This window comes from Ornithorhynchus anatinus, chromosome 9 (genome assembly GCF_004115215.2).
Source record: "Ornithorhynchus anatinus isolate Pmale09 chromosome 9, mOrnAna1.pri.v4, whole genome shotgun sequence".
In the NCBI taxonomy this organism is placed as follows: Eukaryota; Metazoa; Chordata; class Mammalia; order Monotremata; family Ornithorhynchidae; genus Ornithorhynchus; species Ornithorhynchus anatinus.
In genome coordinates this window covers 29,535,531-29,562,127 of record NC_041736.1, presented here as the reverse complement: position 1 = coordinate 29,562,127, position 26,597 = coordinate 29,535,531, and the positions used below count along the sequence as shown (strand labels likewise).

Below are 26,597 nucleotides of genomic sequence, written 5' to 3'. Positions count from 1 at the left end.
TTATTGTCCAGCAGACAGTGTGACCCACCGAGTGGCAATCGGGTTGAGCTCTAGCACCCTGTGACGGCCCACCTGGGAGATGGTGGCTAAGGCATATTCCTGATCCCTTCCCAGGAAGGGAATCTGGAGGCCCTACTTCCCTGAAAGGGATGATAGGGAAGGGATGGGCGGTTCACACTGACGCTGCCTGTTTGATATGGGCTAGGGTTTGGCGGGTAGTGGCATTTATTGAGCACTTACTGTATGCAGAACATTATACTAAACTGGGAAAGTACAATACAAGGAACTTACGGTTAAGCTGGGGAGACAGACATTAAAATAAATTACAGATGAGGAAACCGGCAGAAGATAAGGTTATGTATTTAAGTGAAAGGTTGGTGCCAGAGGAGCAAAGTGTGTGGATTGGGTTGTGGTAGGAGAGAAGCAAGGTAAAGTAGGATGGAGAGAGCTTATTTATTATCTTAAAGCTGATGGTAAGGAATTTCTGTTTGATTCTGAGGTGGATGGGTAACCATTTGGAGGTTTTTGAAGAATGGGGAAAGGTGGATTGAAAGGTTTCTCAGGAAGATGATCCTAACAGCAGAGTATAGTATGGCCTGGAGTGGGGAGAAACAGGAGGCAGGGAGGTCAATGAATAGCCGACGTGGATCAACATACTAGCAATTTGGATGGAGAGGAGGGGGTGGATTCGAGAGATGTTGTGAAGGTAGACCCGACAGGATTTGGTGATAGACTGCACCACTCTCTTTTTGCCTCCATAAGTATCCCCTTAGTGGGTTAGGGTCTCAGCTGGATACCTTCCTCTGGTCACCATCAGAGCTTCTTCTTCCAACTGTCCTCCCTCCTTTTCTGCCGGATGAGAATGGCCTTCAAGTCTGGCCCCCCAGACTTTGGACAGTAGGAGATGGCCCCTTTGCTTGACTGTTTCTTGATCTGAGTTCCGAACAGCTTTCCCTTGGGCACAGTGAAGCCCAGGCTTAAACAATTGGCATAGCCATGGAGTTTTGGGAGCCTGCAGCAGGCAGATCAGCCTGGTGTGTGGCCATCAGGAGAGGGTGCCTCTCTGCAAGCAGCAAGGCACTATCTTTATACGCACACAGAGGGGAGGGGAGTTTTGGCCCTGCATTGGTCTTTTCTGCCACTGCTCCTCCCTGCTCCCCCCTCCTCCCCCTGACACTTGTAGAGGATTTCACTACTAGTGACATTTTCAACTGTGAAGGACAGCTGGTGATGCAGGTAGGGGCTTTCTGGCTTCTTTCTGCACTGAGTAATTTGCCACTTGCAAGGCCTGTTTTCTCTGCATTCTTTCTTTATTTTCAAACTTGCTTCTTGGTCTCCTCGTCTTCCAGAAGCCTCTGCTCAAGAAGACTAACCCCTCCTTCTACAGCACAATGGTCCCATTTACTTGAAGAAAAGGCCACTCACTGTGAAATTCATCTATGGGTGTCTTAGAGCACAGTCCCTACCTTCAAGGGGTGAATATCTAATGAGGGAGACAAAACGTTAGAAGATGTCATAAGACCCTGTGACTCTTGAAAATGAGAGTATGGAAGGCTAAATAAACAAAAAATAAATATGTGTAAGTTCATTCAATCGTATTTATTGAGTGCTTACTATGGCAGAGCACTGTACTAAGCACTTGGTTATTATACAGCCTTTCAGGATCGCATCTGGAGAGTTCCCAGTGTCTAACAGTCTCGACTATGGGAGGGAAAGTCAAGTTAAAATTTGAAGTGAACTACTGTACTTTTTATGGTACTTGTTAAGCACTCACTATTCTAAGCACTGGGGTAGGTACAAGTTAATAATTAGGCCGGACATAGTGCCCGTCCCGCATAGGGCTTACAGTCTAAATAGGAGGGAACACAGGTATTTAATCCCCATTTTACCGTTAAGGAAACTGAAGCACAGAGAAGTTAAGTGCCTTGCCCAAGGTCAGACAGCAAGCAATTGACAGGGCAGGGATTAGAATCCAGGTCTTCTGACTTCCAGGCCTGTGCTCTTTCCACTAGACCGTCCTACTTTTCATAACTGGTTTCTCTGACATAACTTGTTACTTGTTCCCTTGACAATTCTCTGACACCTACCTGACAACTCTCAGTGGCCTCACAGGGCACCAGTTTACATTGATTAAAATGAGTTTGCAATAAACAATGAATTTTAAAGCATTTTTAATTGTTCTCTTTATGATGTTCATAAAAACTGCTATCAGGATTTCTACATGGTCTTGTAAACTGCTAGTAACAACATTCCTGGCAAAGCATTATGCTATCAAAAAATGAGTAGATCTCTTAAAGAAAAGCTTCATAAAGAATGAGAGGCAAGGAGGCAAAAAAGAAAATGGCACCAAGCACTGAAAACTTTAAGTCTGCCAACACAACAAGGAACAGAATTTTCCAGCTACACACATGCTCATTGATGAATTTCCCTGTCAATGGTATCTTCTTGTAACATGGACAAATATACATATACATATACATTATATATGTGTGTGTATATATATATATATATATATATATATATATATATATATATATATATATATATTTGCTATATACATGCATGTGTATATGTATATGTATATATATATGTGCGGATACATATACATATACACATGCATGTATATACCAAATCTCACAGTTCTCCTATCCTTTCCCTATTTGAAGGACTGCTTAGCCAAATGGCATTATGAAAATGTGTGTTCTAGATAAAATGACTGTGTTCAAGGATATTACAGGCAATAGGCAAGTAAAAAAAATCAAATAAAGAAGGCCGGCACAGAATGTTAAACAAAGTATAGCAGCATTGTGGTATCAGGCTTCTCAGTAAAATGAAAGACTGCAGTGGTGTAGTGTTGTTGAACTTTCTCTGTGATTGTGAGATCTCTCCCCACACACTGCCACACTGCCACTCTCCTCTCTCCACACTTCCTCTAATTCTACAAGGGAACCAGGGCTGGGCTCTCTTCCTAGAGTTAGAATTAGAAGAGACAAGCTTAAAATAGAAAGGTTGTTTGGGACTCTAGAATTTTGTGTGTGGTGAAAGAGTTAATTTAGAGAATGACTTATGGGGCTATTTCAACAGCAAGGAACTGTAGATTAGGGGCAAGGTCTATGGATTGAGGAGGCTGGAAACCAAACTACAGAAAATGAAAGAGGAAGGAGAAATGAAAATTAAAGAATGATTTTTGTGTTTGAATTTGGAGGGAAGATGCCTTTGATTTTGAACCATGAAATTGAATATAACAGAGGAATTAGGTGGGAGTAGGAATCAGAACTTTTCTTTTTCTTAAGTATTGTGTCTCCAACAGGAAGAAAACCATGTGGGGGAAAAATAGAAATTATCTTTATGAATTTCCTCTGTAGCAAAATGAGCTATGTGGTTCCAGTCTCAATTTCAATCCTCTGGAACTGGGTTGGATTACTAGGAGTTTCTGTGACAATCAATCAATCAATCATATTTATTGAGCACTTACCGTGTGCAGAGTACTGTGTTAAGCTCTTGGAAGAGTACAACAGACTTGGTAGACACATTCCTTGCCCACAACATGCTCACAGTCTAGAAGGGGAGGCAGAAATTAATAGAAATACATAAATTATAGATATGTACAAAAATCCTGTGGGGCTGGTGTCGGGTGTGTGAATAAAAGGCGTAAATCAAGGCAGTGCAGAAGGGAGTGGGAAAGGAGAAAATGAGGTCTTAGTCAGGGAAGGCCTCTTGGAGGAGATGTGCCTTCAATAAGGCTTTGAAGCAGGGGAGAGAGTAATTTGTCTGTCGGATATGAAGAGGGAGGGCATTCCAGGCCAGATGTAGGACGTGGGTAAGAGGTCGGTGGTGATATAAACAAGATCGAGGTACAGTGAGTAGCTTGGCATTAGAGAAGTGAAGTGTGCAGGCTGGGTTGTAATAGGAGAGCAGTGAGGTGAGGTAGGAGAGGGCAAGGTGACAATCCATGACAGGATGGGCTCCTGGGGATTAGGCAGCATGTCCATAGTGTAAAATTGATAGATGATGCCTGGAAATGGGTGCTAGAGATCTCTTCTTCCATTATAACCCATTATTGTCCACTCTGAACCCTGAACCCTAGGATTGCTCCAACCCCCAAAAAGAGTAACAGACCAGAGGGGATGAGAAAAATCTGCAATGGACCTTATCGACCTGCAGAGCTCTGCAAGGGACTGGAGGGTAGGTGAGCAGTGCAGGCCCCACAGCCCACAGGTAATGGTTTGGGGAAGCTTGGGAAGTTCTTGGGAAGTACAATTCAGCAACAGAGACAATCCCTGCCCACAGAGGGCTCACAGTCTGGAAGGAGGGAGACAGACATCAAAACAAGTAAATCGGAATCAGTGGCATCATTATAAATATAATTATAAATATATACACATCATTAATAAAAATAAATAGAATTAAAATTATAAATATATATATATATATATATATGTATACATACATACAAGTGCTGTGGAGCGGGGAGGGAACAAGTTGGGGCAATGGGTAGGGGAGGACCTGTAGGAGGTGAACTTTCAGTAGGACTTTGAAAGGGGGAAGTGTGTTAGTTTGACGGATTTGAGGAGGGAAGGCATTCCAGGCCAGATGAAGGACATGGGCCAGAGGTTGAGTGCGGGACAGGCAGGAACAGGGCACAGTGAGAAAGTTAGTACTAAAGAAGCAGAGAGTGTGGGCTGGGCTGTAGAAGGAGAGAAGGGAGGAGAGGTAAGAAGGGGCAAGGCGATGGTGAGTTCTGGAGCCAATAGTGAGGAGTTTTTGCCATTTTAAGGTCTCTTCAGCTCATTCTCCTTACTGCATCTTCTGGATCTGTGACCTTTGGACATTTGGTATTCGCTCCACCCCCAACCCCACAGCACTTATGTAACCTATCTTTGAATTATGTATTGGAAATTACTTATTCGTATTAATGTCTGTCTTGCCCTCTAGAATGCAAGCTCACTGTGGGCAGGGTACACATCTGCTCATTCAACTGTATTGTACACTCTTAAGTGTAAGCACAGTGTAAGTGTAAGTACAGTGCTCTGCATCTAGTAAGTGCTCTATAAATACCATCGATTGACTGATATTCAAACAGCTGGCACCACGGCACAAGCTCTAGTCAAATTGCAGCCAGGTTATTGGATCAACCTCCTGGATGGTTTCCCTGCTTCCAGCTGGTCATGGGTTCAAATCCCCGCCCCGCTGCTTGTCAGCTGTGTGACTTTGGGCAAGTCACTTAACTTCTCTGTATCTCAGTTACCTCATCTGTAAAATGGGGATGAAGAATGTGAGCCCCACGTGGGACAATCTGATCATTTTGTATCCCCCCAGTGCTTAGAACTGAGTAGTTAAGTGACTTGCCCACAGTCACACAGCTGCCAAGTGGCAGAGTCAGGATTCGAACCCATGACCTCTGACTCCCAAGCCCGGGCTCTTTCCACTGAGCCATGCTGCTCTATTTTTGCTATTACCACTACCTAGGTCTTACATTATGTGGGCCCTAGTCTCCCACCAGGGGGATAAGAAAAACCAACTGACCACTCCAGACAGGGTGGACTGGGTGATTGAGAGGATCAGTGAGAAAGAGACCAGGAATGGCAGGAGTAAGAATTTCAACGTCATGATGTTTGAATCCTGGATGTAAGTTGTATTTTCTAGTATATCCAAGGCCTCACCTGATGACCCAACCGCTTAGTACAGAGCTTTGCACTCAGTAAGCACTCATTAAACACGATTGAGTAAGCACTCATTAAACACGATTGATTGATTGACTGATTGACTGAGGGCTGTATTTGCCGGAGCTGTGGACTGTGGGCTGTGGGCTGTGCCAGAAAACTATTTCTCAAGGTCCAATTCCTCATTTAGATCACCCTGAGTTTCCTCTTTGTCCCAGAGATTGTTCCCTTAAAACCAAGGCCCCAGCTTCAGCCCCCACCACTCTCAAGGCTCTGAGACTCTGGAGGTTCCAGGAGACTGGCTGAAACTGAGTCAAGACTCTGCGAAAACAAGGACAGCACAATCTAGAGGTAGAGGAGCTTGAGGATTGGTCTCTGACCTTTGCTCCCACCAAGGGCCCTGCTGCAGACATGTTCCCTTCCCTGGCCCCCATGCAATCAATCAATCAAACAATCGATGGTAGTTACTATTCATTCATTCATTCATTCAATCGTATTTATTGAGTGCTTACTATGTGCAGACCACTGTACTAAGTGCTTGGAATGTACAATTCGGCAACAGATAGAGACAATCCCAGAGATTGTCGGGCCAGAGACACAAACCGCGGTAACACGCACTCAGCATCCCCCTCGCTGGACAGCCAGCCACGCTTCCCTCCCCTTTCCCCTTTCCCCTTTCCCCGCCCCACCCCACCCCCTGGTACCAGCTCTCCGCTGTGCCATAGAGGAGGCTCCATCCCATTCTGCTTTCTGCCTCCTCTGAGGGAAAGAGAACAGCACCCGACGCATGAGGACTCCACAAAGCCTCAGGAAGATTGGTGGTTGCTGTCGCTATGGGAATGCCTTAGATTCTGAGCCATGAGGACACTGAAATCCTTCTTCTCTAGTCACAGCAACCTAATATTTTGTTTATATTTTGTGAATTTGTCTGTGTTGTGTTTTATTATTTCTTCATTCCTGAAGTGTGTGCCTCCAGTCTCTTCTCCTCACTTAAACTTTTAAATTGTAAACCCCCAAGGGGCAGGGATCATGTCTCATTCCCACTTGTGTATTCTCTCCAAGTGCTTAGTTCAGTGCTCTGCACACAATAAGCATGAAAAAAAATACTGCTACTTCTATTCTATTACTACTCCTGCTACTGCTATTATTATTACTTCTGAGCAATAGTGGTGTTTTTTCATTGGTATTTAAGTACCTACCATGCGTCAAACACCGAATGCTGGGGTGGGGTACAAATGAATTTGGTCAGACCCACTTCCCGGCTTACATGGGGCTCACAGTCTAAGCAGGAGGGAGAACAGGTATTGGAATCCCCATTTTACAGGGAGACAGAGATGCAAAATGACCTGCCCTAGGTTATACAGTAAGCAACTGGCAGAGCCGGGATTAGAACCAAGGTCCTCTGATTACTAGGCCGTGCTGCTTCTTGTTCCTACCAGAATGGCCCCGAGCTCCATTTCCTAGCTTACAACACTAATCTCCTATTTCAGTTTAATGTCCCAAACAAACCTGGTTCTTTAACCCTCCTACCCTTGCAGCTTTCCTCCTCCAGGATCCTTGGGGCAGATCTGGTCCTCTTTGAGTTCCCCACCCAAGGTCTCTAACCAGCAGGACAAACTGAAAACTGGCACCAAGCAGACTGGCACCAAGCACACCCCGAGAAAGGGACCCCATTGACACCCCCATGCCCCACCCCACCCTAAGCATCCACCCACTGGCAGGCCAGTGACTCTAAAAAAAGGGCTGGGGAGAGGGAGCTGTGGGTGAACCTCCTTGCCTGATTAAGGGGCTTTCTCTGATGAAATCCTGTTTTTCCCTTCTCCCTCTCCCTTTTGTGTCATCCACAGATTTGGATCTGTGACCTTTGGACATTTAATATTCGCTGTATCCTCAACCCCACAGCATGTATGTACATATCGTTAAATTTTACATTATAAATTATGTATATCAATGTCTATCTCCCCCTCCAGACTGTAAGCTTGTTGTGGAAAAGGAACTAGTCTGCTAATTTGGTTGTATCGTACTCTCCCAAGCGCTTGGTACAGTTCTCTGAACATGTCTGTCTCCCCCATTTAGACTGTAAGCCCGTCAATGGGCAGGGATTGTCTCTATCTGTTGCCGAATTGTACATTCCAAGCACTTAGTACAGTGGTCTGAACATAGTAAGCACTCAATAAATACGATTGAATGAATGAATGAATGAATAGTAACTGCCATCGATTGTTTGATTGATTGATTGCATGGGGGCCAGTCCTTTTGACAAAATGGCACAGTGGAGAAAGCACAGGTCTGGGAGTAAGAAGGTCATGGGTTCTAAACCTGACTGCCACTTGTCTGCTGTGTGACCTTGGGCAAGTCACTTGACTTCTCTGTGCCTCAGTTACCTCATCTGTAAAATGGGGATTAAGGCTGTGAGCCCCACATGAGACAGGGACTGTGCCCAGCTAGTTTAGCTTGTGTTTACCCCAGTGCTTAGTACAGTGCCTGGCACACAGTAAGTGTTTAACAAATATCATAATTAGAAGTGTCTAGTACAGTGCCAAGTGCTTAGTATAGTGCTTTGCATGCAGTAATCGCTCAATAAATATGATTGAACAAATGAAAATAGACCCTCGAGTTAAAACCCCTTCCCTTGTTTGTGCAGGGGGGGCGGGGGGCAAGAACTTCCCTGAGGGTAGAGTGCTCCTGCAATCAACATGCATCTCTTCTCATCTCCCTGGTCCCCCACCCCGAGGGGTCTGACACTTCCACCCCACCCCACTCAGTTTGGGTGAGGCTCTGCCAAGCTGTGCTGGACTCAGACAGTCTGTTGGAGACAGACCCTCCTCTCCCCCTGAAGGGTTTGGGTGGTCTTCTTTGAGGGCTGGAGGATGGATTAGATGACCTTTCTAGGACCCTTCCTACTTAAGGTTCTGTGAGTTTACTGCGCGGCTTCAGAGAGAGTGGGAATAGAGAAAGCCCCTAAGGCCTTTGGCTAGCAGGGGTTCATTCATTCATTCAATAGTATTTATTGAGCGCTTACTATGTGCAGAGCACTGTACTAAGCACTTGGAATGTTACAATTCGGGTTGCTGGGTGCAGAATCAGGCCTGAGACCGGCAGGCGCTGCCTTGGCTCTGGCCTGCTGCTTTTGCTCCAGGGCCCCCAGGGGCCCCAGGTTTAGGACTGGAAGTAAAAACAGAGTAGGGTAGGTAGGATCATGACGGACCACGACGTTTTGAGATGCCTGGCTGCTCCCATAAGCCTGGGCGATGACTCCGAAGTTGGGTAGGGGTGGGAGCGGGAGCAAAGACCTTGGCAGCGGCCGCAATGAGGCCGAAGCTCACAGTGCTGCCCGGGGAGGGAGAGACGGCTCAGATGGCGGGATCGGACCAGAGGCTGAGTCCAGCCTGGAATGGCAGGCGGGGAGCCTAGGATAATAATAATGATAATAATGTTGGTATTTGTTAAGCACTTACTATGTGCAGAGCACTGTTCTAAGCGTTGCGGTAGATACAGGGTCATCAGTTTGTCCCACATTTACAGATGAGGTAACTGAGGCACAGAGAAGTTAAGTGACTTGCCCACAGTCACACAGCTGACAAGTGGCAGATCCGGGGTTCGAACCCATGCCCTCTGACTCCTGCTCCCGTCCAGGCCGCTCCTTCCTACTCCGCTGCTGGCACTTCCCACCCCGCGGTGCCAGGAGTAGAGGGGACGGGGGTTGCCAGTTCCTGGGTGCGAGAAGGGGGAGCCTCGCCCGGTACTGCCCGGCTTCGGGAGTCAGAGGTTGTGGGTTCTGATCCTGACCTCCGCCCCTTGTCAGCAGTGTGACTTTGGACCAGTCATTTCTCTGTGTCTCAGTTCCCTCATCTGTAAAATGGGAATCAAGACTATGATCCCCACGTGGGACAACCTGATCACCTTGTCTCTGCCCCGGCACTTAGAACAGTCCTTGGCACATAGGAAGCACTTAAGAAATACCAACATTATTATTATCGGTACATGGGCAGTCTCGGCTTCCGGCCACCCACCTCCTCACCTCCTCCAAACTCTCTTCCCCTCTTCAAAGCCCTACTGAGAGCTCACCTCCTCCACCTTCCCAGACTGAGCTTCCCATTTTCCCTCTGCTCCCTCCCCCTTCACTTCCCCTCAGCTAAGCCCCCTTTCCCTCTGCTTCTCCCCCCCCTCTTCCCCTCCCCTCAGCACTGTGCTCATTCATATATATTTTTATTATCCTATTTATTTCGTTAATGAGGTGTACATCTCCTTGATTCTATTTATCGTGATTATGTTGTCTTGTTTTTGTCCATCTGTCTCCCCCGATCAAACTGTGAGCCCGTCATTAGGCAGGGCTAGTCTCTGCTGCCGAATTGTACATTCCGAGCGCTTAGTACAGTGCTCTGCACATAGTAAGCGCTCAATAAATAATGTTGGTATTTGTTAAGCGCTTACTATGTGCCGAGCACTGTTCTAAGCGCTGGGATAGACACAGGGGAATCAGATTGTCCCACGTGGGGCTCACAGTCTTAATCCCCATTTTACAGATGAGGGAACTGAGGCACAGAGAAGTTAAGTGACTTGCCCACAGTCACACAGCTGACAAGTGGCAGAGCTGGGATTTGAACTCATGACCTCTGACTCCAAAGCCCATGCTTTTTCCACTGAGCCACGCTGCTTCTCAACTATTGAATGAATGAATGAATGAATACTCCCAGGGTCAAGGGGGCAGCTGGGCAGCCCGAGAACTCGGCAACCCCGAAGGTAAAACAGGGCAGAGAGGGCAGTTCAAGATCCTCCTGATTATGGGCCTTTTGTGTCTACTCCTCCGGAGGCCCGAGGCCGAGGGCTCTACCCTCCCAGCTCCCCTTTAATAATAACGTTGGTATTTCTTAAGCGCTTACTATGTGCCAAACACCGTTCTAAGCAATGGGGTAGATACAAGGCATCAGACCGTCCCGTATAGGGCTCACAGTCTTCCTCCCCATTTTCCAGATGAGGTCACTGAGGCCCAGAGAAGTTAACTGACTTGCCCAAGATCACACAGCTGACAAGCGGCGGAGTCGGGATTAGAACCCATGACCTCTGACTCCCAAGCCCAGGCTCTCTCCACTAAGCCACGTTGCTCCTCTAAGCCCGCTGTCGCTCAGACCTAACAGCTGACTGCCCCGGACCATTCTAAGACCCCCGCCCCTTGTCGCCCCTCCGCAGAGGCCTGGGAGTCAGAAGGTCATGGATTCTAATCCCGGCTCCTCCATTCGTCTGCTGTATGATCTTGGGCGAGTCACTTCACTTCTCTGCGCCTCAGTGACCTCCTCTGTCAAAGGGAGATGAAGACCGCGAGCCCCGTGCGGGACAGGGACCGTGTCCAACCCCATTTGCACGTCTCCGCCCCACCGCTTAGTACAGTGCCTGGTCCCTACTAAGCGCTTCACAAATGCCACAGTTCTTAGTGTCTCTCTGAGGATGGGGGGCAGGAGTGGGGTAACCGGGCAGGGGAGGGCAGGGCAGCTGAGGGTCGGGGCCAGGGGTAGAGCTAGCTTTCTGCCTCCTCCCCGCCCCGCAGCAGGCGGGCCGTTGCCCCCGGGGCGGGGGGGAGGGAGGGGCAGGGCTGGGCTCCCCCTGCCCCCCCAGACTGAGCCCCGGACTCTGTTTCTCGGCCAGGGGGAGGAGGAGGAAACCGAAAGCGAAAGTCGAGATTGCGAGAAGAGGGGCTGAGCAGGGGATGGTCCCGTTTGGAGCTCCCCTCGTTGGCTTTGCTCCCCGGGCCCGGGCGGAGGAAGGGGGCGGGCCGGGGGAGGGAGGGGCCGGGCCGGGGGCGGGGGCTAGCGGGTTTGCGGGGATTGGCCCCACCCGTCCGGGACCTCACACTTCCCCGCTCGCCCTCCTGCCTTCTCGCTCGCCCCTGGACCGGACCGGACCGGACCGGACCGGACGGCATCGGAAGGCGATGGCTGCTGCCCTGCGCCTGGGGGGCGGCGGGGGCGGGGGGCTGCGGCTGCTGTCCGGCCTGGGCTGGGGGCGGCCCCGGGGCCTCGGAGCCCTGGGGGGTCCGGCGGGGGGTCCGGCCACCCGGCTGCGGGGCGGCCCGGGGCACTACGCGGAGCAGCTGGAGCTGGCGGCCCGGGACCCCCCAGCCTTCTGGGGCCCGCTGGCCCGGGGGTCGCTGCGCTGGGACTGCCCCTTCCACACCGTCCGGGACTGCGACTTCGGCCGCGGCAAGGTGGCCTGGTTCCTGGGCGGCCGGCTGAACGTGTCCGGTGAGAGCCCCCGCCCCGCACTAACCGCCATCCCGCCCCCGGGACCCCCTATAGCTCCCCCCCAGCCGCCCCCAGGCCGCAGCGCCTCGTTTGCGGAGCCCCCCACTCCCATTAATAACGATAATGATGGCTTACTACGTGCCCAACACTGCCCTAAGCGCTGGGGAGGCTACAAGGTCATCGGGTCGTCCCCCGTGGGGCTCGCAGTCTTCCTCCCCATTTTACAGACGAGGGAACGGAGGCCCGGAGAAGGGAAGTGACTTGCTCAAAGTCGCACAGCCGACAAGCGGCGGAGCCCGGATAATAACGATAATAATAATAATGTTGGTATTTGTTAAGCGCTTACTATGTGCAGAGCACTGTTCTAAGCGCTGGGGGAGATACAGGGTCATCAGATTGTCCCACGTGAGGCTCCCAGTTAATCCCCATTTTCCAGATGAGGTCACCGAGGCCCTGAGAAGTGAAGTGACTTGCCCACAGTCACACAGCTGACAAGTGGCAGAGCCGAGATTCGAACCTATGACCCGTAACTCCCAAGCCCGGGCTCTTTCCACTGAGCCACGCTGTCCTCCAGGCACCTGCGGACCCCGGCCCGACCACCCACCATCCACCATCACCCCACCGTCCACCATCGCCCCACCGTCCACCCACCACCGAGCTCCGTCCCTCAATCCTCCGATCACTTCGCCCCAGGCTTAGCCCCCGCAGGGTAGGGGGCACGGGTCTGGGCTGGGCTTGGGGATGGGGAATCCGTCTGATTATTGTTATAGTGGACTCTCTCCAGCGCTTACTACAGTGCTCAGCACATAGGAAGCACTCAAGAAATGTGACCGACGCACTGGGCTGGGAAGGTGGCTTCAGCCAGGAGGGTCTCCTGAGCTGGAGGCCCTGGGCCGGAGGGAGAACTCTGAGAAGAAGAGTAGTCATTCATTCATTCAATCGTATTTATTGTGTGCAGAGCACTGGACTAAGCGCTTGAAAAGTACAATTCGGCAACAGATAGAGACAATTCCTACCCAACACGGGCTCACATTCTAGAAGGGGTGGGGGGGGGCAGACAACAAAACAAAACAAGTAGACAGGCATCGATAGCATCAATATAAATAAATAGAATTATTCATTCATTCACTAGTATTCATTGAGCACTTACTATGTTCAGAGCACTGTACTAAGCACTTGGAATGTACAATTCAGCAACAGATAGAGACAATCCCTGCCCATTGATGGGCTTACAGTCTAATCGGGGGAGACAGACAAAAATAATAACAATAAATAGAATCAAAGGGATGTACACCTCATTAACAAAATAAATAGGGTGATAAAAATATATACAAATGAGCAAATAAGCACCGTGCTGAGGGGAGGAGAAGGGGAGGAGTAGAGGGAAAGGGGGGAAAGGGGACTTAGCTGAGGGGAGGTGAAGGGGGGGCAGAGAGGCAGCAGAGGGAACAGGGGAAAAAAGGGAAGCTCAGTCTGGGAAGGCCTCTTGGAAGAGGTGAGCTCTCAGTAGAGCTTTGAAGAGGGGAAGAGAGTTAGTTTGGCGGAGGTAAGGAGGGAGGGCATTCCAGGACAGCGGGAGGACGTGGGCCAGGGGTCGACGGCGGGATAGGCGTGAACGGGGGCCGGTGAGGAAGTGGGCGGCGGAGGAGCGGAGCCTATGGGGTGGGCAGTAAAAAGAGAAAAGGGAGGAGAGGTAGGAAGGGGCAAGGTGATGGAGAGCCTTGAAGCCTAGAGTGAGAAGTTTCTGTTTCGTGCAGAGGTTGATAGGCAACCACTGGAGGTTTTTAAGGAGGGGAGTGACATGCCCAGAGCGTTTCTGCAGGAAGATGATCCGGGCAGTGGAATGAAGAATAGACTGGAGTGGGGAGAGACAGGAAGAAGGGAGATCGGAGAGAAGGCTGACACAGTAGTCTAGCCGTGATATTACGAGAGCCTGTAGCAGTAAGGTAGCAGTTTGGGTGGAGAGGATAGGGCGGATCTTGGTGATATTATAAAGGTGAGACCGGCAGGTCTTGGTAACGGATCGGATGTGTTGGGTGAATGAGAGAGCCGAGTCAAGGTTGTGGGCTTGAGAGACGGGAAGGATGGTTGTGCCATCCACAGTGATAGGGAAGTTAGGAAGAGGACAGGGCTTGGGAGGGAAGATAAGGAGCTCAATTTTGGACATGTTGAGTTTTAGGTGGCAGGCAGACATCCAGGTGGCGATGTCCTGAAGGCAGGAGGAGACAGGAGCCTGAAGGGAGGGGGAAAGAACAGGGGCGGAGTTGTAGATTTGGTTGTCATATGTATAGAGAAGATAGTTGAAGCTGTGGGAGTGAATGAGTTCACCAAGGGAGTGAGTGTAAATGGAGAACAGAAGAGGGTCAAGAACTAACCCTTGAGGAACCCCTACAGCTAGAGGATGGAAGGGGGAGGAGGAGCCTGCGAAGGAGACCGAGAATGAACGGCCAGAAAGATAAAGAGAATGAACGGCCAGAACGGCCAGGAGAGGATGGAATTAGAGATATATCACAGCATTAATACAATGAATAGAATCATACATATGTACGTATATACACAAGTGCTGTGGGGTGAGGAGAGGGTTAGAGCAGAGGGAGGGAGTCGGGGTGATGGGGAGGGGAGGAGGAGCAGAGGAAAAGAGGGACTCAGTCTGGGAAGGCCTCCTGGAGGAGGTGAGCTTTCAGTAGGGCTTTGAAGGGGAAACTGCTAGTTTGGTGGGAGGGCATTCGAGGCCAGAGGTGAGGTGTGGGCCACGGGTTGAGGGCGGGACAGGTGAGAACCAGGCAGAGTGAGGAGGTTAGGGGCGGCAGAGGAGCGGAGTGTGCGGGCTGGGCTGGAGGAGGAGAGAAGGGAGGTGAGGTAGGAGGGGGCAAGGTGATGAAAAGCTTGGAAGCCAATAGTGAGGAGTTTTTCTTCATACGAAGGTTGATAGGCAACCACTGGAGATTTTTCGGGAGGAGGGTGACATACCCTGAATGTTTCTGTAGAAAGACAATCCGGGCAGCAGAGTGAAGTATAGACTGAAGTGGGGAGAGACAGGAGGTTGGGAGATCAGAAAGGATGCCGATGCAGTAATCCAGTCGGGTTCTAATCCCAGCTCCTCCACTTGTCTGCTGCGTGAACTTGGTCAAGTCGCCTAACTTCTTTGGGCCTCAGTTACCTCATCTCCCTCTGACGACTTGGGGTGGAGGTGAGGGTGAGGGGCACCGGTGGGGAAAGGTAAGGTCCAGGCCTTCTTGGGGCTGCCGGCACTGCCCACTCTCTGGGCGCAACCAGCTTCCCCAAAATGATCGACAGTGGCTGGACTAGCAGGGTGCAACCCTTTCTTTCAAAACCAGGAATTCTCCAGGGTCTCTGCTGCTGACCACTCCCCACCACCATCCCTGACCCCCAGTATCCATAAACACCTATCCCTTGAACCTCTAACCCGGTCTAGGGTTCCCTGATCCCAACTCCCCGCATTCATTCATTCGTTAAACTGTATTTACTGAGTGCTTGCCGAGTGCAGAGCACTGCACTAAGAGAGTACACTATAACATCAGACACATTCCCTGCCCACAACTAGTATACAGTCTAGAGGGGGAGATAGACATTAATATAAATAAATAGATAAATAAATTACAGGTATATCCAGGTATGTGCATATGTGCTGTGGGGGAGGGAGGATGAATGAAGGAACAAATATGAGTGGTGCAGAAGAGAATGGGAAAACAGGAGAGGGGGGCTCAGTCAGGTAAACCTTCCTGGAGGAGATATGCCTTCATATTTTTATTACCCTATTTATTTTTTTAATGAGGTGTACATCCCCTTGATTCTATTTATCGTGAATAAGTTGTCTTGTATTTGTCTGTCTCCCCCAATTAGACTGCAAGCCCATCAGTGGGCAAGGATTGTCTCTATCTGTTGCCGAATTGTACATTCCAAGCGCTTAGTACAGTGCTCTGCCCATAGTAAGCACTCAATAAATACTATTGAATATTCAATGAATGAATTAGGGCTTTGAAGTTCGGAGAGCAATTATCTGTCTGGTATGAGGAGGGAGGGTGTTCCAGGCCAGAGACAGGATATAGAGGAGAGGTGAGATAGATGAGATCGAGGTAATAATGTAATAATAATAATGTTGGTATTTGTTAAGCGCTTACTATGTGCCGAGCACTGTTCTAAGCGCTGGGGTAGACACAGGGGAATCAGGTTGTCCCACGTAGGGCTCACAGTCTTAATCCCCATTTTACAGATGAGGGAACTGAGGCACAGAGAAGTTAAGTGACTTGCCCACAGTCACACAGCTGACAAGTGGCAGAGCTGGGATTCGAACTCATGAGCCCTGACTCCAAAGCCCGTGCTCTTTCCACTGCGCCACGCTGCTTCTCAGTGAGGTACACTGTGAGGTACAGTGAGAAGGTTAGCACCAGAGGAAGGAAGTGTGTCCTCTGGGTTGTAGTAGGAGAGCAGCGAGGTGAGATAGGAGGGGTCAAGGGGACTGAATGCTTTACAGCCAATGGTGAGGAGTTTTTGCTTGATGCAGAGGTGGATGGGCAACCACTGAAGTTTCTTGAGTAGTGGGGAAAGATGGTCTGAACGTTTTTGAAGGAAAATGATTCAAGTAGTGGAGTGGAGTATGGCCTGGAATGGAAAGAGACAGGAGGCAGGGAAGTCAGCAAGGAGGTTGTTAAATAATCAAGGCAGGATATTCATTCATTCATTCACTCATTTAATCATATTTATTGAGCGCTTACTGTGTGCAGAGCACTGTACTAAGGACTTGAAGGTACAATTCAGCAATGAAGAGAGACAATCCCTGCCCACAACGGGCTCACAGTCTAGAAGGGGGGAGACAGACATCAAAACAAGTAAATATCAATTATATTTATTAAATATAAATATCAAATATCAATTATAGATGTATACACACAAAAACAGGCATTAATATAAATAAATAGAATTATAGATATGTACATATATACAAAAGTGCTGTGGGGTGGGGTTGGGGGGTAGAGCAAAGGGAGTGTTGTGGCGATGGGGAGGGGAGCTGAGGAAAAGGGGGGCTTAGTCTGGGAAGGCCTCTTGGAGGAGGTGAGCCTTCAGTAGGGCTTTGAAGGAGGGAAGTGTGATTGTTTGGATAGGCTAAGTGGATAGGAAAGGATAGGATAAGTGTTTGTTTTAATGTGGTAACTGTTTGGATGGAAAGGAAGGGGTGGATTTTGGAGAAGTTGTGAAAGTAGAACTGAAATGATTTAGTGATGGCTAGTGATGGACCCATCTCCAAGACCCCAACAGCTGACACTGTGTAGCAAAACAATGGCAAGATGAGACCTTCCATAGGGAGAGAGGTTCTTTGAATCATTCATTCATTCATTCAATCATATTTATTAAGTGCTTACTGTCGGCAAAACACTGAACTAAGCGCTTGGAAAGTACAATTCAGCAACAGATAGAGACTACCCCTACCCAACAATGGGCTCAAAGTCAAAGAAGGGGGAGAGAGACCACAAAACAAAACAAGTAGGGAGACATCAGTAGCATCAGGATAGATAAATAGAATTACAGATCATTAATAAAATGAATGAATAATAAATATGTACAAATATACACAAATGCTGTGGGGTGGGGAAGGGGGTAGAGCAGTGGGAGGGAGTAGGGGCGAGGCCCTTAAAATGTATATTCCTGTTCCATATCCAGTGGATTGTTGGCCTTCAAAAAGAAACTTCATTACATGGAAGTTTCTTTAAAAAAAAAACAAAAAAACGGGCCTGATGCTTCTGTTGAACTTTACCAGATTTACTTAAAGTAGCATAGTGTGTCCTGAGATACAGTTAGCCTGGGTTCTAATAATCCTGAATCTGCCACTTGCCTGTTGTGTGACCTTGGGAAAGTTACTTAATTTCTCTGTTTCTGAGTTTCCTCATCTGTAAAATGGCCATTCAATACCTGTTCTCCTTCCCCCTCAAACTGTCAGCCCCATGTGGGATTGGAGGGGATCGGGGGGCATCCAACCTGGTACTTGTTGAGCACTTACCATGTGCTAAGCATTGAACTAAGTGCTGGGGTAGACACGAGATGCCACAGGGGCCACGCATTCCAAGTAGGAGGGAGAACAGGTATTGAATCCTCATTTTGCAGATGACTACCCAAGGTCTCACAACAGGTATGTGATGGAGCTGGGATTAGAACCCAGGTCCTCTGACTCCTAGGCCTGTGTCCTTCCACTACACCACACTGCTTCATATATCTTGTATCTGCCCCAGTGCTTGGCACATAGTAAGCACTTAAGTACCACTATTACTAGTACTGTGCACTGCACCCGGTGGACACTCAGCAACATTACTTCTACTGACAAGAACTTTGTATTTAAGAAGCTTTATTGCATGCTATTTATTAAGCACCCAGTGTGTACAAAGCACTGTACTAAGCACTGGGAAAAATACAAGGTTGAGAATCCATGCAACTGTAAGCTCCTTGAGGACAGGGATGGTGTCTTCCAATACTACTGAACTGTACATTTCTAAGTGCCTAGTAGACTCTAATAGACTCTTGGCTGGGAGCTTGTTATGAGCAGGAATGTGTCTGTTTGTCGTTTTATTGTACTACCCTAAGAACTTAGTATAGTGCTCTGCAAACAGTAAGTGCTCAATAAATACGATTGAAAGAATGAATTTACTTAGTACATTGCTCTGCACACAGTAAGCACTCATTAATTACCATTGATTATTGGTTGAATTATATAAGATTTCAGCCTTCAAGGGACTCAGAGTGTACAAATAAGTTTGAGAGTGAAGGGACCAGCCACAAACAGATAAAGCAATAAAAACACAAAAGCAACATAAAATACAAGGCAAAAGGGCACTGTTGCTAGAGGAGCAGTATTTTAGACTCCTAGTGGCCCAGAGTCCAACAGTTGCATTAGTTACAGCCACAGTTAAAGCCTTCCCCATATAGGCTCTAAGTTCGCTGTGGTCAGGGAATGTGCCTGCCAACCCTATTTTATTGTACTCTCCCAAGCACTTAATACAGTGCTCTGCTCACAGTTAATGCGCAATAAATACTACTGATGATGATTGATGATTCTAAAGTTGGAGAAGACCTTGTGCTCTCGCTGCTGCTTCTTTCCCCTGCCAAGGTGGAGCAGACAAGGAGCTGATGGAAAGTCCTGGAGAAATAGTGGCAGGGTTGAGATAGGGTAATCAATCAATCAAATTATATTTATTAAGCGCTTACTATGTGCAGAGCACTGTACTAAGTACTTGGGAGAGTATAGTACAATATGATCGGATTTGCAGAAATTAGCAGACGTGTTCTGTGCCCATATGAGTTTACAGTTAGAGGAAGATTGCTCTTGCTGGGTTCATAGGTCTCAGTCCTGCTCTTTTTTCCACCATGCAAGAACCTCTCTTCCTTTCCTCTTTCTCCTTCCCATACCAGACTGGGCTTCAAGACATAGCATTACAGCCTAGTGTCTGAGCACTGCAGGTGGATCCTGTCCTGGCTCTTGAGCAGTGCTATTATCTTTGATGTGGAGGGAGCATTTGACAGAAGTCTGGCTGGATGGATCCCTCTGAACCTGGGTTCAGGAGAAGTTGGACTCTGGGAAAACAAGGTTCCTGGGGAGGCTGGGCCTGCAATGTCCCCCAAAATTCCTCCCTGCTGAGAACTGCACTTTAGCATTCCTTGCCTTTTGTCTACAAAGCAATTCACCAAGAAACAGCAAATTTATCTGATCCTCTAAAAAGTTGGTACCTCTCCCTGACCTTGACCTTGACCTTGCTGGAAGTACAAGCCTGCTGTCCTGCTAGTAGCAGGACTGGATTCATGTGGGCTTTAACTGGTCTCAGTCCCAGGACCAGTGGGCTCAGTACTGGCTCACTCTGATAGGTAGATGGCAGAGAGTGCTAGCAGAGAGGTCCACAGTCACCTGAGTTGGCAGACAGGGCGACCAACAGCTGATACCTGGAGCTGCTGGATGTAGAAGTGAAGACTCTCCTAGCGGTTAGAGAAATCCCCCCAACTCGTCTATTCATGCAAACTAAGGCTGAGGTGGATAAGTGGTGGTCAGGGATAGATGGTGGGCAGCTCTGGGGGTGGTACAGATAATTAGGTGGGACACAGCCCCTGTCCCACTTAGGGCTCACAGTCTAATGAAAGGAGTCAATAACCTCCCCTGGTGCCTGCTTCCACTCAAAGCTGGTTATAAGAGCAGTCACCTGATTCTGCCCTTTTCCAGTTCCCACACCTCCCTTCCCTGGGAGCAGCAGAGTCCTCAGGAGAAGACCCTGAAAGAACTTTCATTCATTCAATAGTATTTATTGAGCACTTACTATGTGCAGAGCACTGTACTAAGCGCTTGGAATGAACAAGTCGGCAACAGATAGAGACAGTCCCTGCCGTTTGACGGACTTACAGTCTAATCGGGGGAGACGGACAGACGAGAACAATGGCAATAAATAGAGTCAAGGGGAAGAACATCTCGTAAAAACAATGGCAACTAAATAGAATCAAGGCGATGTACATTTCATTAACAAAATAAATAGGGTAATGAAAATATATACAGTTGAGCAGACGAGTACAGTGCTGAGGGGATGGGAAGGTAGAGGGGGAGGAGCAGAGGGAAATGAGGGGAAAAGAGGGTTAAGCTGCGGAGAGGTGAAGGGGGGGCGGTAGAGGGAGTAGAGGGAGAAGGGGAGCTTAGTCTGGGAAGGCCTCTTGGAGGAGGTGAGTTTTAAGTAGGGTTTTGAAGAGGGGAAGAGAATTAGTTTGGTGGAGGTGAGGAGGGAGGGCATTCCAGGACCGCGGGAGGACGTGGCCCAGGGGTCGACGGCGGGATAGGCGAGACCGAGATACAGTGAGGAGGTGGGCGGCAGAGGAGCGGAGAGTGCGGGGTGGGCAGTCTCTCTCCTACCCCAGTGATGGAGGCATGTACTGGCCCCAGGTTGAAGGAGCGGTTGTGGGGTGGAGGGGAGGATGGGGAGTGAGGAACTCATGGCCAGTTTTTAAATTGCCCCTTCCCTGGACCAAACCTAGGTGCCGAACCCTGCAGCCAGAGTCTCCCAGGCTCAATCTGGGGAGACAGGAGTGAATCTACTGCAGGACCAGGCAATATGAGGACACTGAAAAATGAAAAAGAATAGATTTAATAGTGTATGAACTTGCCAGATCCAGATACATCAATCAATCATATTTATTGACCACTTACTGTGTGCAGAGCATTGTACTAAACACTTGGGAGAGTAAAATGTAACAAATTTGGTAGACATGTTCCCTGTCCTCAAGGAGCTTATAGTCTAGGAGGGGAGACAGGCATAAAACAAATTACAGATATGTACATAAGTGCTGTAGGGCTGATGGTGAGGTGAATAAAAGGTACAAATCAAAGTGCAAGGGCAATGCAAAAGGACGAAGGATTAGGGGAAATGTGGACTAAAGTTAGGGAAGGTCCTTTAGACTGTAAACTCACTGTGGGCTGGGAATATGTCTGTTATATTGTTTCACTGTACTCTCCCATGGGCTTAGTAAAGTTACCCTGCACACAGTGAGCTCTCAATAAATACAGTTGATTGATTAGGGAAGGCTTCTTGGAAGAGATGTGATTTTAATAAGTATTTGAAGGTGGGGAGAGTGATCATCAGCTTGAATATGAAGGGGGAGAGAATTCCAGGCCAGAGGCAGGACACAGGTAAGGGGATGGAGGTGAGATAGACGAGTTCCAGGTACAGTGAGTAGGTTGGCATTAGAGGAGTGAAGTGTGCGTAGTGTTCTGGGTTGTAGAAATGAGTCAGCAAGGTAAGATAGGAGGGGGCAAGGTGATTGAGTGCCTTAAAGCCAATGGTGAGGAGTTCCTAGCTGACACTCACACACTGAGAAAGATTAGACTATTGACAAACAGCAGCTCACAGAAACAGGCACCGGATAGACTCTCTTTTAGAGACATCATTCCCTCTTTGGAACAGGTCTTGGGGACTAATAACAGTCCTTCCCATTTGTCCAGACCCAGAAGTGGTCACTGGATGGGGTTCTGCCTGCCCCGATACAAAAGCACTTTGTCACCATCATAAGGCCCTGCAGTAATGAATTGCAGTGAGGGAAAAGAACATTTTGACAAAGATTTCGACAAATTCAAAGCAGAAGTGTCCACATCAAATAACCATATTATAATGGGTGAAGAAATAGAGGAAGAAGTAAAGGGTGGGTTGTGGAGAATATTGAAATTCTGTCATCTCTTCAAGATTTTCTTCCTCTCTCTGAAGGCCATCTTCACTCTGGGCAGAAGTTTTCTGTGCGGTGCTGTTTATATTGGAGACTATGGTTGGTGTTTCCTGTTTTAACAGCTGTTTGTAATATTACTGCCAAATTCCCCTCCGGTGTCTTCATTCTCCAGGAACCCAACATTTAATAATAATAATAATAATAATAATAATAATGGTATTTCTTAAGCGCTTACTATGTGCTGAGCACTGTTCTAAGAGCTGAGGTAGATACAGTGTAATCAGATTGTCCCACATGGGGCTCACATTTTGTAATCCCCATTTTTACAGATAAGGTAACTGAGGCACAGAGATGTTAAGTGACTTGCCCAAGGTTAAGTGACTTGCCAAGCAGACAAGTGGAGGAGCGAGATTAGAATCCACGTCCTCTGACTCCCAAGCCCATGCTCTTTCCACTAAGCCACACTGCTTCTCCGTTTAGTGGTACTGGCAGTTTTTATAATGGTTGTGTAGTTCATGTGAGCTTGGAGTTCATCAGACAAGGGTCCTTGTTGATATGGGCAGGGAATGTGTCTATATTATTTTTATATTGTACTCCCCCAAGTGCTTAGTACAGTGCTCTGCACACGGTAAGTGCTCAATGAATAAGATTGATTGATTTCCAGTAAGATGTCACTTTTTAGGTCTTTTGTTCGCCTCTTGTTTGGCAGGCAGAAGGTGGTGTTAGTGATGAGAAGATGGTGTCTGGTGCATTTGCTGAGTTAAACTATTGACGTTCAATTTGCCAATCCTGTGGGGGTCAATGACTTCCTCCCATGTTTTGGCCTAACTCCTCACTCGAGTTTTCAAATTGCCCTGTGGGGCAGCGGAAATGGAGCTACACTTTCATTCATTCATTCAATAGTATTTATTGAGCACTTACTATGTGCAGAGCACTGTACTAAGCGCTTGGGATGAACAAGTCGGCAACAGATAGAGACAGTCCCTGCCGTTTGACGGGCTTACAGTCTAATCGGGGGAGACGGACAGACAAGAACAACACCACTTTCCTAGTGCTACTAACTTTAGAGTGGTGTCAGGCAGCATATCCCCAGGTTGCTTCAGACTCAGCACCCAAGCTCTGTTTATGGGCCTCTTTCATAGTTTGATCTGTATGTCCTGTCACAGGGTTGCCTAAGACTGGGGAGCTTCAAGGTGTTGAAGATACAGGTGTTTAAAGCCTCTGAATTGTGATGAGCAGTCATGGCCACAATCTGGGTGCTGCTCTGGTGGAAAGCTTCCCTTCTCTTCATCCAAGCACTTAGTACAGCGCTGTACACACAGTAAGCACACAATAAATACCCACTGATGATCAAAACTGGGGACGAGTCCCTCTCCTAGGGTCTTAGTGCTCACCTGGCTTATTTCCTTTGACTTTGAGGGGCCTTTCTTGGTTTACTTTCCTGAAATTCATCTGCTCTTGCTTCCTGGACCTGGGAAATTCTCACAGAAACTTTGGTCCCCAGGGAGGAAATCAATCAATCAGTCATTTTAATCAAAGGCCTACTCTGTGCAGAGCTCTGAACTTTGCATTTGGGAGAGTACAAAAAATTTAGAAGACATGATTCCTGCCCTCAAGAAACTTACTGCCTAGGGGGGAAACAGACACAAACTAATTAACAGATAGAAGGGAATTGGAGCCCTGTACAGGTGAGGGGGCCCTGATGAGTTTGGAGAGTTGTCTTATATAATTTATAAAACATTGACTAAGCTCTAGTTTCCAAAATAAAAGTTCCAACTCCCTTATAGTGTAAGTTTTGTTTAAGTTCTGTTGCTCATTTAAATAGGTTATGCAGAAAAAACCAAAATATTAGCCAAGCTGTGAACATTTCACGTTTCAGTGGAATCCACTGAGGAACCCAAATGATTGTGCTGCACCAACCACTCAAGTTACTTTAATTTTCCCAGCCTGCCGGAGGCCCTCTCCCTCCCACTTTACCCCTACTGCATCCTGGCCTTCCTTTCAGATCATGACTCCCAAGCTTCCCAAGGCTGTTCCAAGAGGCCCATGTGAGCAGACTTCACATTAAGCAGGGAATTCACATCCGTACCTTAAGTGCTATGTCATCAAAAACACGCTACACTTTCTCGGCAACCAGTTGCATAATGGATCTTTTGAATGTCCTCATCTCTGGGGCAGGCTAAGCATGTTGCCCAACCCTTCTTGGAAGCTGAACTTTCCTGGCTCATTGCCCTCTGCTTTGTGCATGGATGATTTTCCCTCTACCAGTCCAGACCCAGTCGGAGTTTTTCTTTGAGGCTCTGGGAGCTTTCTGCCTGCAGCCATTGCGGTTGAAGCCCTCCTCTTCCAGCAAAAAAAAAAAAAAAATCAGTTCTTGGTGCTGCTTCTCTCATTTGCCTGGGCTGGTCTCCCCCCTGGACTGACCCTGGCACCTCCCTGCAGTAGTGATCTGGGCCAGGACTGACTCGCCTCCACACTCCAGATGAAGTCATTCATTCATTCTTTCAATCATATTTATTGAGCGCTTACTGTGTGCAGACCACTGTACTAAGTGCTTGGGAGAGTACAGTTTGGCAACAAATAGAAACAATCCCTACCCAACAACGAGTGGATTGGTGATTGACCAGCATCAGTGAACACAGGCCAAGTGTGGGACCCAACCACCCTCAGCAGACTAATGGGATATAAATTGAGGAGATTAGAAAATGGTAAGGGAAGGCCTCCTGGAAGAAGTGTGATTGCAGATTTTTACAAAGGATGGACTTCCAAATTTACTCTGTAGTCCTGAGCTTTTCCCTCCTATTTAATCTAATCTCTCATTTCCTCTTTCCACCAGGACTTCTCCATTCATTAATTCATTCAATAGTATTTATTGAGCACTTACTATGTGTAGAGCACTGTACTAAGTGCTTGGAATGTACAAATCGGTAACAGATAGAGACAGTCCCTGCCCTTTGACGGGCTTACAGTCTAATCGGGGGAGACAGACAGACAAGAACAATAGCAATAAATAGAATCAAGGGGATGAACATATTAAAACAACCCACCTGCATATCAAACTCAACATGTCCTACTTACACTTTGAGCCCCATGCAGGACAGGATCACAGTGCTAATTAACCTGAACCCACTCCAGCTCTGAGAACATTGTTTGACATATAATAAGCGCTTAACAAACGTCATTTAAAAAAATTCAAAAATTGAAATTCTTAACTTCCCTCTGAAACTCTCCCCTTCTCCCAACTTTCCCAAAATGGGGTGGCCAGTCACCCAGTTTAACAGTGGCCAGAGTAGTTTTCAGCTGGCCTGTCACCTGTTTGATAGGGATTGAGATCTAGACACCTTTGATGTTTGGTATCATAATTTTCCTCCCTGAGTTTCCCTCCACCATGGCCCCCACCACTGAGTTCAGTGGCTTGGGCAAGGTACCTGAGGTCACACAGATCTCAGACTAAGCGAGGGGGTCGTTACTCCAGAAACATGCTCCAGATATAGGAGGATGTATGCTATCCGTCATGTAACATCATGTTACTCAGTTTGCCAGCATCATATGTGTGATGCCATGTGCATTTTGCAACCGTGGTGTCATCCTCCACCCTTGCAGTTATTTAACTGTCACAGCCAGTGATAAACCCTAAATCCTAAATCTTTCCAATTCTTCCTCCAAAACACCTCCTGCTTCCATTGGTTCTTCTCCGTCCAAACATCTATGATGTCAGAGTCCCCATCACAAATGGCAGATTAGCATTGTCCCTGAAACTTCAGGACTGAGAACCAGTGCAGATCATCATCATCATCATCATCATCATCAATGGTGTTTATTGGGCACTTACTGTGTGAAGAGCACTGTACTAAGCGCTTGGGAGAGTACAGTACAACAGAGTTGGTAGATACGTTTGCTGCCCACAATGAGCTTACAGTCTAGAGGTGCATGGTTACACATCCTAAATGTTGGAGGCTTAGCATATCAAAGAATCCAAAAGAGAACATCAAAGGGAACCTACACCCAAAATGGATAGATGAACATTGATTCTAGTGCTGGTGGCTTGCCCAGCACCACTTGAACTCTATTTTCTCTGCCATTAGGGCTTACTTACTGTGTTCCAAGCACTGTACTAAGCACTTGGGAGAGTATATAACACAGATGGTAGACACATTATCTGCCCACAACAAGCCTACAGTCTAGAGGGCATATAGTAGATAGCATTTCTAGCTACTTGCAAGCTCACCTTCCAACTCTATCCTGTCATGTTCTCATTCACCTCCAATCCCTTACTCAAGCTATCCCTCAGGCCTGGAACTGCCCTCAGCTGAGGTCTGGTGGATTTCCACCATTTCTAGCCAGCCTAAAATCCTATCTCCTCCAACAAGCTTTCCCTGATTAATTCACTACACTCAAGTGTTATTCATCCAACGACTACAGCTATCAGATATGGATTGCTATGGATGGATGTATTATAGCCAACTTAAAACTTGTGTGTTTATGTATTTTCATTTGT

The 26,597-nt window shown here is 47.8% G+C and overlaps 1 protein-coding gene across 1 annotated transcript in view; it reads left to right on the top strand.

Annotated features, from left to right (window-relative positions):
- Positions 1-11,592: 11,592 nt before the first annotated feature.
- ACSS1 (acyl-CoA synthetase short chain family member 1) overlaps positions 11,593-26,597 on the top strand; it is a 59,653-nt gene continuing 44,648 nt past the window's right edge. The window contains exon 1 of the mRNA XM_029071649.1: positions 11,593-11,902. Coding sequence (XP_028927482.1) covers positions 11,593-11,902 — 310 coding nt within the window. The remainder of the gene's footprint in view (positions 11,903-26,597) is intronic.